General features: G+C 36.9%; 1 protein-coding gene across 13 annotated transcripts in view; it reads right to left on the reverse strand.

Moving 5' to 3' along the window:
• Positions 1-698: 698 nt before the first annotated feature.
• celf5a (cugbp, Elav-like family member 5a) overlaps positions 699-16,602 on the reverse strand; it is a 200,544-nt gene continuing 184,640 nt past the window's right edge. For 4 of the 13 annotated variants that reach the window (XM_042749234.1, XM_042749232.1, XM_042749239.1 and 1 more), the window contains exons 7-12: positions 14,246-14,411; positions 4,048-4,263; positions 3,734-3,826; positions 2,959-3,102; positions 1,563-1,729; positions 699-1,483 (exon numbers count right to left, since the gene is read on the reverse strand). In XM_042749234.1, the coding sequence (XP_042605168.1) occupies positions 1,602-1,729; positions 2,959-3,102; positions 3,734-3,826; positions 4,048-4,263; positions 14,246-14,411 (747 nt within the window). In that variant the 3' untranslated portion in view covers positions 699-1,483; positions 1,563-1,601. The remainder of the gene's footprint in view (positions 1,484-1,562; positions 1,730-2,958; positions 3,103-3,733; positions 3,827-4,047; positions 4,264-14,245; positions 14,412-16,602) is intronic. The other 9 variants (XM_042749237.1, XM_042749242.1, XM_042749241.1 and 6 more) reach the window with 5 other exon arrangements.

Here is a 16,602-nt window from a genome sequence, read left to right on the forward strand (position 1 = left end):
ATAGGTACGCATTTTGTGGGCTGTGTAAGGGTTTAAGGCTTGGTATCTTTGTAACTGCTTGGTTTACTTATTAATGTGCTTTATCAGTTGATATTCAGCATTTGGCACCAACTGTTTAATGAGTATGTTCTTGAAAGATGCACAAAATGGATGATATGAAAGGTCTACAGGTCCCTTGAAATAGTAAAGTTGAGTGTTACTTCATGAAGCACAGTCATAGACCTGATGATATCAAACTAGAACCACTTCACTTGAAAAGTCACTTAAGTGGTGAACAAAAAATAAAAACTTAAGATTTCCCATCCCTATCAAGCATTAACTGTATTTTTTTTTGTATTATTTACCTGTGCAATGGTACAGCTGTTATATTGCGGATAGTTTGCGTTGAAGCCACAGGTACTTATTCTGCTCAACAAGTAAAGCTTTCATCGGATAAATATGTTTGTTTGTGTGTACTGAATATCTACCCAAGGTTTTTCTAAACCAGCAACATGCATATATAGTTATACTCAGCATTTGTTCTCTGGAATATGGGCCTATTTCTGACATGAATGGATGATGGACAGTTTCCCCCTTTGTTTTTTTTTTGTTTTGGTTTTTTTTTTTTCTTCATGGCTGAACATGCTCCTAACAATCTCCAATCCACATATTCTACTCCACTAAAATAGTATAACTTTTAAAATACTTTTTTTTCTTCATTTTTCTATTTTGTTTAAATATTCTGAAACCCAGTAGCTAGAAATGTAAAAGGAAAAGAAATCAAAATCCCTTTCCTCTTCGACCTGAAGCGAATATTTATGCTTTTTTTTTCTTTCTTTAAACTTATGTCGTTAGTAGTAGTTTGCAGTATTAGTATTGTTATTAATACCATATATTTCTGTTGAGGAATAAAAATGTTTGGTCCTTTGGTCCCTTTGGGGTGAAAGATTTATAAGTTTCACTGAGGGCATGGAAACCTCTGTGACCACAGAATGTCCTGCGTTTGCTGAAAAATGGTGACAGAAGAAAAGGTAAGAGGAAAAGAGAAAGAAAGTCCACTAGCGGGACAAGAAGAGCTTCTTTTTTTCCACTGCATTTTATCTTGGTCTTCAAGTTTAACCCTCATTTGTCCAGTGTAATAAAAGCCATAAGCGCCTCTTCCTTTAAATAGCATATGTGTGTATAATATGTATATAGAAATCAAAGTTGTTCTTGCTCATTTTTTTTCTTTTTGTTTGTTGCTTGACTGACGGTGCGAAGCTCAGCGAGAGACAGGACATGTTGAGTTCTCTGTCTTTAGAGAGATCTTCCACTTGTCTTTCGTGCGCTGTGCTGAGTGTGGTTTGTCCACGGGTGCCGGTTCACCTGCAATACCGCCTCCTCTATCCCGAACATCTTCCTAAAATAAATGCTGATATGTCTTCAAAAAAATCCATTCATGTTGCTCTCGTTTGTTTTGAAAGAAAAAAAGTTAAATTCCTTTTGAGATTTCACTCTTCAAATCCTGTAAAGAAAATGAAATTCTAAATAATATCAAGAATGTATTCCTGTTAAAAACTGTGTCTGGTGTCCAAAAGTGCTACCTGTGCTGTTGCTGAGAGCCCTGTGTGGGTTGGGCCCTGTCAGTACGGGCGGCTCGCATCCTTTGGCCGTTTTAACTGCACTTTCAACCTCTTCATGCCAATCTGAAAGCCGTTCATGGCCTGGATAGCAGCCTGTGCACTTGCTGGGTTGTCGAAGCTAACGAAGCCTGCAAGAGATCACGAGAACAGACGTGAACCAAGTCGCTCGGGTGCTAAAATTGATTACACGGCGTCATATTAAAGCAGAAAGTTTCCAACAAGTCAAAAATGGCTCTTTTATGAACTTATTTCCACTTCCAACTTAGAAAAATCACCATATATGCATCTGTGTGGGCTACTTTTGAGCATATATAAGCCACTTGTGGTATAGAATAGGGACAAATCGCCCCACAGGACTCCGAAACGGGGCCACCCACAGCATGCAAACCACATTCGTCCGTGACGTCCCCAGCTTCCCGTTCAAACCCATAGGCTTTTACAAGCCAGTGACCAAAAAGGCAAAATTAAGTGAGGATGCACTTTTGCTGGCATTGCGAGTGTCATCAGGAACCGGCAGTGAACCGTGAAAAACAGCGGGTGTTTTTGTTGGCCATCAGCCACCTGGGAGCAGAGTGGCCTAAGCGCCTAACCGTGCCTGGAACTGCCCCCATTTCGAGGCTTGTATCTACAAGACGACAAGGTCCACATGGAGGTGATGTGGGGGATGAAGCCACAAGGCTGCTTAATAGGGAATCTATGTATGTCAGTGCTCTCAGCCAAGTCCCATCGGTCTATCTCAGGCCGTGGCCCCCACCGCAGATTAATTACTTTACCGAGCGCCTGTTACCCATACCTGACATTATGCAGTAAATGCATAGTGTAGAAGTCAATACCGCAAATAGGTCCTACTTCACAAATTTATATCTTATTAACCTCCCCCAGGAGACGGGTGCTGCTATTAATTGTGGCTTGGGAAATGTCTCCCCCTGGAGCGGGAACAGATGTTGATCCATAATGGGCCTTTTTGCTTCACTTAGGACTTTTTTTCTGGCTCAGGGGTTTTTAAAAGGCAGCGCTCCGGTTTGTGGCTTGACACAGAATACAGAATGGAGTTTACACTGTGAAACGGACAGAGACCGATTATTGGTTGTTTTGGGATGGGCTGAATGCGGAAACATTGCTTAACTCGCTTACGCAATACTTGTTCTGCAGTTATTCACATTTAGCATGCTGTAATCAAATATATATATATAAAAAAAAAAAAAAAAAAAAAAAAACAACTTAAATTTTATGGCTTTTTACTGATATTTTAAGTTTAACATTGATGCTGGAATCAGGCTTGGCAGATTAATTGGCTGATATTTAGACGTTTTGAGATCACTGGCATCTATTACTGAAACGTGTTGATTTGTCTCACCAAAACATTTGCTCTGGTTGGTGGCTCTGTCCATGAAGACCTTGGAGGAGATGACTGCACCAAATGGGAGGAACATCTGCATGAGTTCGTTGTCGCCAAATTCCTGCGGTAGATGGTAGATGAAGAGGTTGCAGCCCTCTGGTCCTGCAACACAAAGATGTTACTCACTCTGGAGTCTCCATTCAAAATAAGTCATAGAGAACAGAACAGAAAGGTTTTAATATAAGAACTTATATTTAGATTATACTGTTAATTTAATGCCTTTTGTTTCAGAATACCACGCAAGCAATTTTATTTTTTTTTAAACATTTTTAAGTTTTTATCCTTATGCTAAAACAGGCCAAAAAAATTATTATGGATTCTCTGCAGTGAATGGGTGCCGTCAGAATACCGTCAGCTGATAAAAACATCACAGTAATCCACACTATTGATGGACTCTAGTCCATCAATTAACATCTGGAGTTGTGTGGATTACTTGTGGATTATGTGTTACAGCTGTTTGGACTCTCATTCTGATGGCACCCATTCACTGCAGAGGATCCATTGGTGAGAAAGTGATGCTGAATTTCTCCAAATCTGTTCCTATTAAGAAACAAACTCATCTACATCTTGGATGACCTGAGCGCAAGTAAATTTAAGCAAAATTTCATTTTTTTTACATTAACTACTCCTTTAATGGAAGATGCAATTTGCAATTATTTCAGTATAATGAACTATTCACTCATCATGCATGTAGTATTGATCCTTATGCCAAAACAAATGAAAAATCTCTCACCCTCACCTTCTCTCTGCTGCTGCTGTTGAATGACTTGCGGTGGCTGTGGCAAGCTTTGGCCAATAGGGGTCAGTGTGGTCGCTGGGTAGATGGCTGGACATGCAAAGAGAAATTTGTATGAGAACACAGCCTTGATTTATGTGATATAGCATTGAACAAAGCTACTCGAAAGAAAGAACAAAAAAAAAGACAAACTGACGCATGGTTGGTCAAAAACAACCATCCATTTTAAGTAAGCAGCACAAAAATAGAATAGTTTCATGTGGTTATATATAGAGAGAGAGAGTGAGAGTAGACTCATTGAGGTAGTGAACCTGTATACTGCTGCACCCCGGTGAAGGCCTGTTGTAGGGTGTCTGCAGCCGTGGGGCTTTGGGTGGAGTAAGGGGGCAGTCCGTTGGTGTACATGGCCTCGACCGCAGGGTGTCCGTTGGGCTGGTGAGGGATGCTGGTAAAGCCGTTGACGATAGGAGTGACAATGCTGGGGACGGCTGATGTGGTGATGTTGGCAGGCGGTGAGCTGAGGCCTGCTGAGTCAGGAAAACAAACACAGACAGCACATTGTACATTGGTACAGTTTCCAAACAAAGTGTGCAAAAAGTCTGCAATTTCATATTATAGCAGAGAAAACGTATATGTATACATATAAAGAGAATGCTGTTGATAACTAGCTAAAAGAGAATGATGTCAATTACAACAGAAAATTGTCAAAAACTCATCCCACATTAATAGAATTTAAAATGAAATACATAGAGACATATCTATCTATCTATCTATCTATCTGCTTGTTAGCTTCGAGGCTAATGCTGCTATACCACTACATGCTGACAACATTTACTTTTAACATATACACACACACACACACACACACACACCTTTATTATTTCATCATTATTTACTTATACCTTATTAATCTTTATTTTTAGTTTCATTTTCAATTAACCTTACTACTATTGTAAATATAATAAATTTACTAAATTTTATTATTTATTCATAAAGTTTAGTTTCATTATTAATACATTACAATACATTAATTAATGCATTTTAATTATTTATATATTATAGTTAAGATACTGCATTATTTATATACTATTTATATAATATTTATAAAGTTTTATTATTAATATAAAAACTCTTAAAAGTTTTTTAAAAGTCATTATAAGAATCATTATATTATATAATGCTGTTTTAACCTATTAGAAATGGCATGGCATAGAGATAAATGTAGATGAACTATTGATCGGTCAGTCATTCTATATCGTCAAAATGACAAAAAAAAAAGTGATTACAACAAAACACACACAAAAAACTTATTTTGCAACCATCTGCAAATGAATTGTTTAATAGGCCTAAAAGGTTTAAAAGTTGGTGTTTGATCCCAAGCCTAGAGCGTTTTAGAGCTGTGGCTGTGCATCGGTACAAACTAGAAAACAGTTCCAATAGGATAGCATTTCAATCTGTACCCGCAAATAATGATGGACATAGAGGACGGTTGTCATGGAAACCCCCATCATGCCTCAATTACAATGTGGCCAAAGACCCTATATAAAAGTCTTTATAAAAATATGACCGAGCCGATTGATTCAAACAGTCTGCTGTATCATCCACCCAACAAGCTTCACTTACAGCAAGACAGAGTGTGAACCAGGATTCGATTGAACGTAAAGGTTCTCAAAACTGTACTCAAGCCTCCCACTGCTGTAACCTGGGGGAATTCCAGTGGGCCGAGGAGAGCTCTTTACTCTCGTTTGTGCTATTTCCTGTTCCTAAGCTTTTTGCGATTGTTTGCTTCCCACACGGCACATTGATGAATTAGTTGACGCCTCTGCCCCATTCTTCGCAGAGCCCAGGAGACTGGGCGCGTTCGGGGATGTCCGACAGGCAGCCTCAGCCGAACCGACCACACGTGCGGGGCCGAGCGGCAGCTGCGTGCTGTTATAATGTTGAGAATCTATCATTGTGATGTGACAGTTTGGAAAAGCTGAATACTGACGGGAGGATCCAGCCCGCAGGAAGGTTAGGAAACAGACTGAGCAAGTCACGGAAACTCAGATCATGTTCTGGTTGAGGAATAAGACTTCAGTAGGCATCAAGAAAAAAAAAAACTAGTAAGACAAGACAAATGATATGACTCAGGGTACACAGTGTAGCTGGGGAAAAGAGGGTAGTTCACATATTTTTTTGCATTCCACCACACTGCTTTTCCATTGGTCTCTATGTACAGTAAATGTGCGATACGTGTCGTGAGTTTTGCGCACAAGGCGGCATTCGAAAAACATGCATCTCAAGTTAGAAGTTTTTCATTAAAAAAAAAAGGAACACGCCTCTAGACATTTTTCATTTCACGGGCCTGTGTTTTGTATACTGTATAATTGTATAACAGATTTCATTAGCATGTTGCTAATGATAACAATTTGAATTAGATTAAGCTAGTTTTACTGCTACTTTTGGTACTGAATGAAATATTTAACTAAGTTCTAAAAATGATAAATTTAATGTTTCCTAAATTATCTTGTTTTTATGAACCAGGTGCATTTTATTTTTAGGCAAGACTGTTGTCACTTGATTTCTAAAGTTTGATGTTAGCATGTGGCTAAGCTAACAATTAAAATTTGAGTTTGATTAACCTGTTTTTACTGTCTTTTTTAAAAAAAAAAAATGTTTTTTTTCAAGATCTACAAAGTAAATTATAAATAGAATGTTTCTCCTAACCTCTATATTCCAATAAAGTTTAGGGGCGTTTACATGACACCACTTTCAGTTAAACACCGAACACTTTTTATGCATTTTGGCCATTCATTTACATGCCAGAAAACTGGTTTCAAAGTGCAAGTTTTTGATATTGATACCATTAGTTTACCTGTGCATAAACGACAAAAACGCTGACATCATGCGTGTACATATTATGTGTTTGCATAGTGTTCCTTTATAACATGACATTGCCAATTCCTGGCCAGACATGCATAGTAAAATGTTTTTTTTTTGTTTGTTTGTTTGTTTGTTTGTTTGTTTGGCGTTTTTGCAGATCCGTGTGTATGTATGTAACATTTTCCAACCCTCTGTATTCTAATATATTTTAGCTTACTATATGTAATGTCATTTTGATTGATAAATAATGTTTTTCATGCAAATCTTGTCACTTCATTTCAGTAGAGCTTGATGTTATCATATGTTGTTAATTATGATCAGTCTGTCAGGCATAAATTGAGAAACTTTTCTTAAATGACAATGGTCTATAAAAATATGCAAAAAAGTTAAAAAATAATTTATTATTAATAGCTTTTTGAACTGAAAAAAAAAAAGCGAATTTAACTGACACAACTCTCATAAAGTTTCTCATAAAGGTGTTGCTTTCTTTATGAAAATGTACATAATGACTAGGTTTAAGAGCTAATGTTCATAATCTTAAAACCTGTGTTGTGAAAATCAAGTAGCATGTCAGTTTACTATGTTAGAGTGTAAACATTTTGCAGTGGTCCTGACATGCAATTCACAGATCAGAAGACTCAATAGTTGGTTCTTAGTGTAGATCCAAGTATGCATTGTATCATCCTTCCCTTTGTGGTTCGGTGTGGTCCATATCACAGCAATTTGTTCCAGCTGGGGTCTATTTTGGCATCCAATTCCAAAATTCCAAAATGAATCCATCTGTTATTAAACAAATCTTTTATCTGTCAACCCCGTTAGTATGTTGAGCACTACGAGATGTTGGGTATTCTGCAAATACTGTTATTTCAAGGGGGGAGTGTAATTGGATTTACATTACTGCAATCTGCCCTCGGTGCATCATGCTGATTTGCACCCGATGGTGACTACAATGAGGAACAGCTTACCATATGCACCAAAAGGATTTATTATGCAAATTATACACTGAAATCAACAAGGAGCTCTGGAACTGTATCGGTAAGCACTGCAGCCAAACAAATCACAATAACTAACTCCCATTACATCCATATTTTAATACAGAGTCTGGCTTGTGTTTATTCACACTTGAATTCATAAAGAGATTTGCTATGTATATATAATGTAAATCAAATGAGATTCTTTATATTCTAGTCCACAAATGCAGTTATGAATACTTTTTCAAGATTTGGCTCTACTACATTGTCCGTCTGACAACTACTCACTAGATCACAATTAACTCTCAATGCAAATTTAGTCATTTTTCACTCACCTTCAGGTTTTTCAGACCTGTATGACTTACTTTCTTCCATCTAAAGGTCATTTTTGGAGCTTAACAGCTCCAGTCCCCATTCACTTCCATTGTATGTAAAAGAGCAGTGTGAACATTCTGCTAAACGTCTAATGTTTTCTTCTACAGCTTTTTTGTTTGTTTGTTTAATATATATTTATATACATTAATGTGGTCAAATTATTACAGAAATTCAATTTTGGGGCAAACTATTACTTTAATCACAGAGACCAACTGTAGCAGCATTGTATATTTGTTTAAAGCTATTAAATGCTTATTTTTCACTAAATATGGGTTAAAACTACATTTTACAGCAGAACACAATTTAAAATGTGACATAGCATCATGTCTGGCATGAAATAATTTACAAATTCAACCTCCCAGCATGCCAATGAACACAATCTATGCCTACTGACACCACTGGGGACTGTTTTGCATCTAAGTTTGGAGACAGAAAAATGGCAACAAACCAATATAAATATAAATCAGTTTGACTATTTAGTCTCAATGCTGCAGAAATGCAACAGCAGGTCTTAGTGTTCAACCATTTTGAAGTTATTATAACAGTAAATGACAGATAAATGACTCCAAATGTTGTTCAGCATTCAAACTTTTTACATTTTACCATCTTAAACAGTCATCAATGCAGCTCTAGGCCTCTAAACATGCATTTTGAGTACTTTACAAAATAAAATAAAATAAACTTTTACAACCAGTGCAGGACACTGGCATGCGACACAATCTGTGCAGCTGCTCTGTTTGAAACGCTTTCAGGCTTTCGTACGAGCACAATCTCTATTTCGCAGCCCCGCGAGACCGGGAACAAAGTCAATGGGTTTTATGACCCTGACAGCACACAAGGTGAACTCAACCGTCCCAATCATGTTCCGCGCCTCCTGGATGGCTCGCAAATACTGCACCTGACACCTCATTAACTTCGTCCGGGGCTTTAAACACAACAGAAACATCCGACATATGCTTAACCAAAGAGCAGCCTCTCATCTGTCTGTGACACATCTCCATTTAAACAGGGCTTTGCGAAACCCATCAAGCCCATGTCAGGGTACGAACTTCAGGGTAGAGACGAATAACGCGACCAGCCTGGCTGCACAGTTTCAAGCCATTTAATCCTGCCGCTGACAATTATACTGTCATGCCATCGACTTGGAGCTCTTTGTAGCTCAAGATTCACCACCTGAACAACACTACTATAAAAAAAAAAAAAACAAAATAGGGGAAAACATCACCATGCATCATGGTAGCGATACATCCTCTAATAGAGGGCGCCATCTGGCTGAGTGTGTACGCACCATCGCGCTTAAGTGCTTTACATCTGTTAATAGAGCGGCCACGCCATTGTTTTCAGCGAGCGCTCTTAACCCCTGTGTTGCACTCCTAAACGCTGTGTGCACCGCAGGATGTCACCATGTTACCTCTCGATGACAACGTCCAGGTTTCTAGGTTACTCACATGTAATGGCACACATATTGTTGCACTAATGTGGCATCATCATCTTCCTCATTGTAAATACCATTTACTTTTTGTTCTTTTTTTTTTTGTTTTGTTTTTTGGGACAAAGTGCCATGTTTTACCTTGGGGGCCATGTAAATACTAAGTATATGAATATATAATAATTCAATACCATGGTATATATACAGATACCATCACTTTTTATAAAGATTAAATTCATTTTAAAGATTCAATATTGAAATAATAATAAGAAAATATATTAAAAATAATTTTATTATTGTTGTATTGAATTTTTTGTAAATGTAAATTATTTTAAAAGATTCAATATTTAAATAATAATAATAATAATTATTATTATTATTATTATTAAGTAATAATATATATTACAATTAATTTATTACTGTATTGAATTTTATGTAAATGTAATTTTTTCATATTTATTATTGTTTTTATTAGTATTATTATTATACTTAAACAGGGTTTATGTACAAAATTATTAATCTATTAAATTAATTAATCTATTAAAATAACTACATACTATTGTTGTTATTATTATTAACATACAAAAACAACAACAAAAATTTCGCGTCAGAATGTATGAAATTCAAACGCATTTTTAATAATAAGAAGAAGAAAAATAATTTATTATTTATTACTATATTATTCATCATATATGCTTAATATTAAACAAACAATTATACTGTTACAGCACCTTTTTAATAAGGATTTGATAAGGCTTCATGCCACATTAATAATTTATCATAAAAAATCATAAGGCTTCATGCCACATTAATAATTTATCATAAAAAATCATAAATGCTTGATAATATACCTAAAAAGTGCAGTAATATTACTAATATTGTTATTTTTGATGATACTGTAATACTTCCTGGACCTGTTGACATTGTAACTGAATCACAATCAGATAGAATCAAACTTGAATGAATCGTCTTGAATCAGTTTTACATTTGTAAGATTACAAATATAGTCAGGTTGTGTCAGACATATTAAATAATATTTTTGACTGACAACATTTTCAAATTACACAGTGTTAACACTTTTTTTATTGCAGTCAATATCTTAATAATATTTTCCAGATGTTGTCTATTTTGTAATCCAGTTTTGCAAATCTGTAACTCCACTTGAGCCCAATGAGATGTTCTGCTAATACTTTGTTACTAACACCGAGGATATTTCGCACTAATAATACTCCACGCTTGTGCATTAACTAAAAGATGGAGATCTGAAAGCAGCCTCAGATGATGTGACAGCTGTTCTGCCGTTCAATTGTGGTCTTGCCAGATGTCTTCAGATTGCAGCACAATTCCCTAAAAACCACTTCATGACAAAGGGAAGTTAGAAGGCTTCTTTGCATCACAATAGAATAGTTGTTCAGTCATTTTTAAAGCCTGATCCAAAAACATTTATTGTTTATTCAAACAGAAATTCAATATTTCTCCAGCAACATTAGCGCTTAATATCCAACCAGATTCCAGTATGGTCTGTTCTTCCACAATGCTTTATACACAAGTCACAACTAATAAGAGTGTGTGTGTGTGTGTGTGTGTGTGTGTGTATGCACAGGCAGATATATTGAATAAACCAGAGGTGCTGTGCCTGCCAGGGAGATGCAAATGAATGAATGAATGAACTAGAAAAAAAAAACACATGAATATCTTATTTATTGTAGTCCTTGGAATATTTTTTAACGCCAGCCATTCTATCTCGCCCAGGATTAATAATGCAACAGATTCCAATAGGTTCAATAATGGAAGGCAATCAGTAGAGCAGAGCTCATGCGCGCACGCAGGAGCGTGTCCAATGCTTCGCATATTTCAGCACATCTCGCGTCCACAGGAGATCCGCGCAGCTCCGCCAGTCTCTTTCAATTAAGTCAGTGTAACAGAGGCCAATTCACCCCAGCAGCTGCATTGCATGTTAATATGACATTGATCCCAGTCAAAGAGGATAAAATCCAAACATATAAATGCGGTTGTTTTATACAGAGATGGATCATTTTTGCAAGAATAATAATAATAATAAAAATAAAAAATAAAAAAAAATTAAATGGACATTAAACATGGTATTTACAGTAAGGTAATTACAAGAATACCAAGGTATACACGTCCAAAAACAAAACAACCCAAAACATGGTATTACATTACCAGTGCTATTTTAGTACCATTGGGATACGATTATATTACTTTTTTTATTATATTTAAAAAAACCTTAAATTAAAACACATTAAAAACCTTGGTACATTGTCAAAATACAATGCTAGTACCATGGTACCATTTTGTCATGAAAATACCAGGTGACTATGGTTAATTCACATTTAGTATGATACTTGCTAGGTTTCATGAACATTTACCATGGTAATACCATGTTTTTGTGACATTTAGCATGGCATTACCATGATTTCATAGCTCTCTGGCATGGCCATACTATGTGTTGTGACATTTGCCATGGTGTATCTATAGTTTTATGGAAATTTACACGGTAATACTATGTTTTGTGACATTTATTATGGTGGTAGTATAGTTTCTACAAAGGAGTAACATGTAAATACCGTTATATGTATATCAAAGTACCACAGTATTACCATCTGATGCCATAACTGTACCGTGGTACCACCACAGTACTTTTTGGCATACATAATGAAAAAAAAAAATCAACTATGCAGTAGCATCACTGTATAATTGTATAATACAAACAGTTGCAGTCTTGTAGTCCTGTGAATTTCAGGACTGCTAATATAATAGGTGCTGCTAAAACAAACATGCAGTGAGTGATGGATGATCCGGGATGGAAAAAGTGCATGTTTTGCATTGCATGTGTCTTAACAAAACATTTGACAAACCGTCCTGTCTGTCTGACTTAATATTTGAAGTAGCAAGTAAGTACATTTGCATGTAATGCCACACATGGATAGCCTCAGCCTCGCAGAAGTGAAGTGTGGCTTGACAGCTCTGGAGCTTTAATTGGACGAGGCATTTATGGGACTGGAGGGCGGCTTGTAAAAGATGGAACCGTATTAAATCTATATGTGATGCCAGGGGGAGCGTCTTGCTGTTCCAGCCCCTCAGGTAATAAAGCTTGTGTTTTAACTTTGCATAAGAACGCAAACGTTTTGTCATTCCACGGTCAGTCAATTAGCCACAAAACTAATAATGTGCTTCGAAATCAGCCGGCCAGTTTGCTGCAAGCTACTCATATGTTGCCAAAACTATGCGCTTTACCGGGAATGACAAATGATATTGTCCGGTGTCGTGGTGTATAGTGTAAATTGGTACAGCAGTGCTGTTGACAAAAGAGGAATGAGCTTTGTTAACGCTGAGCATAATTCACGTGGTGGCATGTTTTCGGAAGGGATTGGAAAAGTGCAATACTGCTGCATAAGCAAATGCTGTAAGGTGGCCATTATCCAATAAGATCTCCTGTTTGTTTAGATTGTATGATAACGGGGTGTTGGGAATGACAATCAGAGCAGTCGTGTGTCCTGATTGTCAAAGCTTCCTGAGGACGAATAAAACAATCTGGCGTGTGTGCCATTTAGGAAATGTCAGCGTGGGTGTTTTTGTAACTTGAAATGTGACATAATATAGGCTGATTTGTTTAAAATCAAGGCAAGAAATGTGCTTGTTCTGTAATGTAATAGTATATTTAAATAATTTTTCCATGTGAAGCCACAATTCCACGGCTGCCCATCCGACGGTCATCTTGGTCACGTAGGTTGATTTTTGACTACAGGAATAAAGTCTGGTTCACTTTGCAGTTCAATTATGGAAGAAATCAAATTTGGTTTGGTTACCTTGTTTAGCAGCGAATTCCTGCCAATTATCGAAATATTTGACATCACAATAAAAAAAAAAAAAGGCACAAATTTTTTTATTGTGGTAACAGAATAAAACCTCAAAGACTATTGACGCTTCTGCTAATTTTTGCGGCATATAACAGAAGGTTGTATAAAAAACCAACGAAATTTGTGAAATTACGTAGTTTTTATGCTTTCGTTCTGTTAATCCAAAAAATTGCGTAGTTGTGTATTGTTTTGTAGACTTATTTTATCCACCCAAAAGTAATGTGTACTGACATTTCAACATACAGAAAATGACACTATTCACAGTTTATCGCAAATTGTTGCAAAAGAAAACTAGAAATTATATTGTTTTGTGCTTTTGTTCTGTCAATACAAAAGTAATGGGTACTGACTTTTTAACACAGAGTAAGCTACACAAATGTACTGCAAGAATGTATACATGTGCAATTGTAATTCATATATATATATATATATATATATATATTATATATAAAAATTGTACTATCAACTATTGTTCAGAAGAAAATCTCGAAGACTATTCACATTTATGCATTTAATTAACTTTTTCTGTTTTATCGCAAACGATTGTATAAGAAATGTATGTAACTGTCTAATTGCATTTGAACACAGTTACATTTACATGCGCACTTACAATCAAGCTAAAGTGGTTTTTTGCATAGTCAAACTACAGTCCATCTAACATGACAAGTGTGCAATCGAATACATTAAATACACATCACGCTTCACCTCTTTTCAGAGCTCTTGAGTACAGAATGCAGGGCCAATTGTTGTGCAATCAACAATACATGCTAGGTGAAGCCAAGCTACAGTTGTGCTATCTAGCTCTGTTAGTCTGACTGTGCAAAAATATCTGTTTTTGATTAAGGATTTATAGCTTTAGTCCGACAGAAATCTAACTTTTAAAGCATATGTAAGCTTGAGACTGACTATGGTGGTCCGACTAACGCGACGGTAACACTTCACCTCAGACCCCAACCCGTAAGAGAGGAAATTAAGCTCTGTTGCTCACCCAGTGTCTGATGAAACTCACCCGACACCGGGGTCATGGGGGTGGGTGGCAGGCTGTTGATATTGAGCGCCCCCATCTGGTGGATCTGGGTGGTGGGAAAGGCCACGCTGGGCGCCAGGTAGCCTCCGTGACTGGCAGCCATGAGGGCCGCCTGCTGCTGCATCAGCTGCCAGATAGAGATAGAGAACAACAGAAAGCAGAGAGGGAGAAAGAGAGAGAGAAAAGTTACTAGAAGCACACAGGCTACGTGGGGGCATGATGGATAGGCAGTGCTTTGCAGAGTAGAGGAGAAAGTAGAGCGGAAAAAGAGAAAAATGTGTCAACCTATGTTTAGTGAAAGCGTCCATCTTCCCAGTCAGAGGGCTGTCACAAGCCCCCTCGAAACATTTCAATAGCTGTCGGTCTGGCTCATTCTAATGGAGGGATCGACGCACATATTATTGTAGTCCTTAAGGGAGCTGGGAGTTCGGAGCAGAAAAATTTAATTTATTCATTTTTTCCCTTTCAAACTTTAAGGTGATGCTTTCTTCATGGCCTTGACAGCGCAACTTCTTTTCCCTCCCCCGTTTTCCTTTACGATGTGAAAGCTATCAAGGCTGAATATATCATGGTTACATTGAAGCAGATCCAGCTTAGATCCAGACTAAATGACCATTAGATCCAGATCGTACCTCATGCATAAATGCTTGTTTACATGTATCGCACACGTTTTTCTAATGACGTCACTGTGCACTTGTAGACTTTTGCCAGACTATTCAGTTTGTTAGGAATGAAAATAGCTATTTAGGGATATGTAAATAAAAAACAATAACAAAAGATCATATATAAATTACTTGCAATAATACAAATTAAGTAAAAAATGTAGTTGACCACCTTTTTTCAAATCATTTTTCTTGTTAAATATACATATACGTCAGAAATACATCGCATTTCAGAGGTAAAATGGGTCGCGAATGCAGTTTCATAGGTCATATCCATTATTTTATTTATTTTTATATATATATATATATATATTTGTTTTTGCTCATTGGAAATGTGTTTGTGTATCTTGTGTTTTCTAATAATTAAATACAATAAAATAAAAAATTATTGTAGCTGGCCCGTCTAACTTTTCTTCTAATAACTTCACCGTGCAGCTGTAGACTTTTGTGAGAGCAGATGCGATATTTAACAGAGCAGATGCGATGTTCCTCTGGCTCAGTGGTAGAGCATTGCGTTAGCAGCGCAAAAGGTCGTGGGTTCAATTCCCAGGGAACACACATACTGGTAAAAAAAAAAAGAAATTATAGCCTGAATGCACTGTAAGTCGCTTTGGATAAAAGCATCTGCTAAATGCATAAATGTAAATGTAATTTGTTGGGAATTAAAGAACAATGCTTTAAAAAGTCATGGACGACATCAGACTATTCCCATCCAGTTAAACAATAATGCAACTAATCAAACAGCATTCCTGTACATCACAGCATACAGTCCCTATAGAGGAAATAAGGCCAAAAGTAATATGCTACTTCATACAATAATCATCCAGCTGCCACTCTTCATTTGAATGCAGAGGATGATATTGTTCATGTAGGCTTTGCTCTCCGCTGCTGTTTCATCTCTGGATAGTAGAAAGGCAATCATATTCTCTCATTGGCCTTGTCACTGAGCCTGAAAGATGCCGTCCACCCACAAAACAAATCTATAAACCTCGCCTGCATTACTATCTATAAACTCCTCCTTTCATTTGCATAATTCCATCAATAAACCACTGAGGATCATCTATTATCCTTCAGGTAAAATCCACAGTTTTGGGGAAACAATGAACATAAATAAGCTAAATGAATATAAATAAAATCTCAGCACAAATATGCTGAATAAATACAATGGGAACATTTAATTCAAAATTAATTGAGAGGTTTTTGCAACACTGCTTAATGTATTAATACTTTTTGCTTAATACGTTTTCAGAGAATCTACCTTTAACAAAAGTGTATTTTGTCACATTTTTCACCTATAGCTAAATTGTTACTTGGGTGAGTTTGCAAGAATTTGGCAAACTTAAAAATGGGTCACGGACCACTGGTTTAATGCATTTGTCAACCTTCAGGCAAGGGTGGGACGAGACAGTCTAGTCTCTCTCCGACATGTAATAGCCATGCCACAGTAATCAGACGCTTTTGTGCCCATCTCTCTTCCTTCGTGCTGAATGGAGCGTCAGAGTTAAGCTGGCTGGCTCTCGCCGGGTGACAGTTTGCTAATGCCCTTTAAAAGCCAGAGGGACAGGCTTTGGGCAGAGCACAGTGCGGTGAGTTGAAGACTTCCATATTGTAATTTCCCTCCCATGAACGGCTCGGATAATGTCGCCTTTCATGGCT

This window comes from Cyprinus carpio, chromosome B22 (genome assembly GCF_018340385.1).
Source record: "Cyprinus carpio isolate SPL01 chromosome B22, ASM1834038v1, whole genome shotgun sequence".
Lineage (NCBI taxonomy): Eukaryota > Metazoa > Chordata > Actinopteri > Cypriniformes > Cyprinidae > Cyprinus > Cyprinus carpio.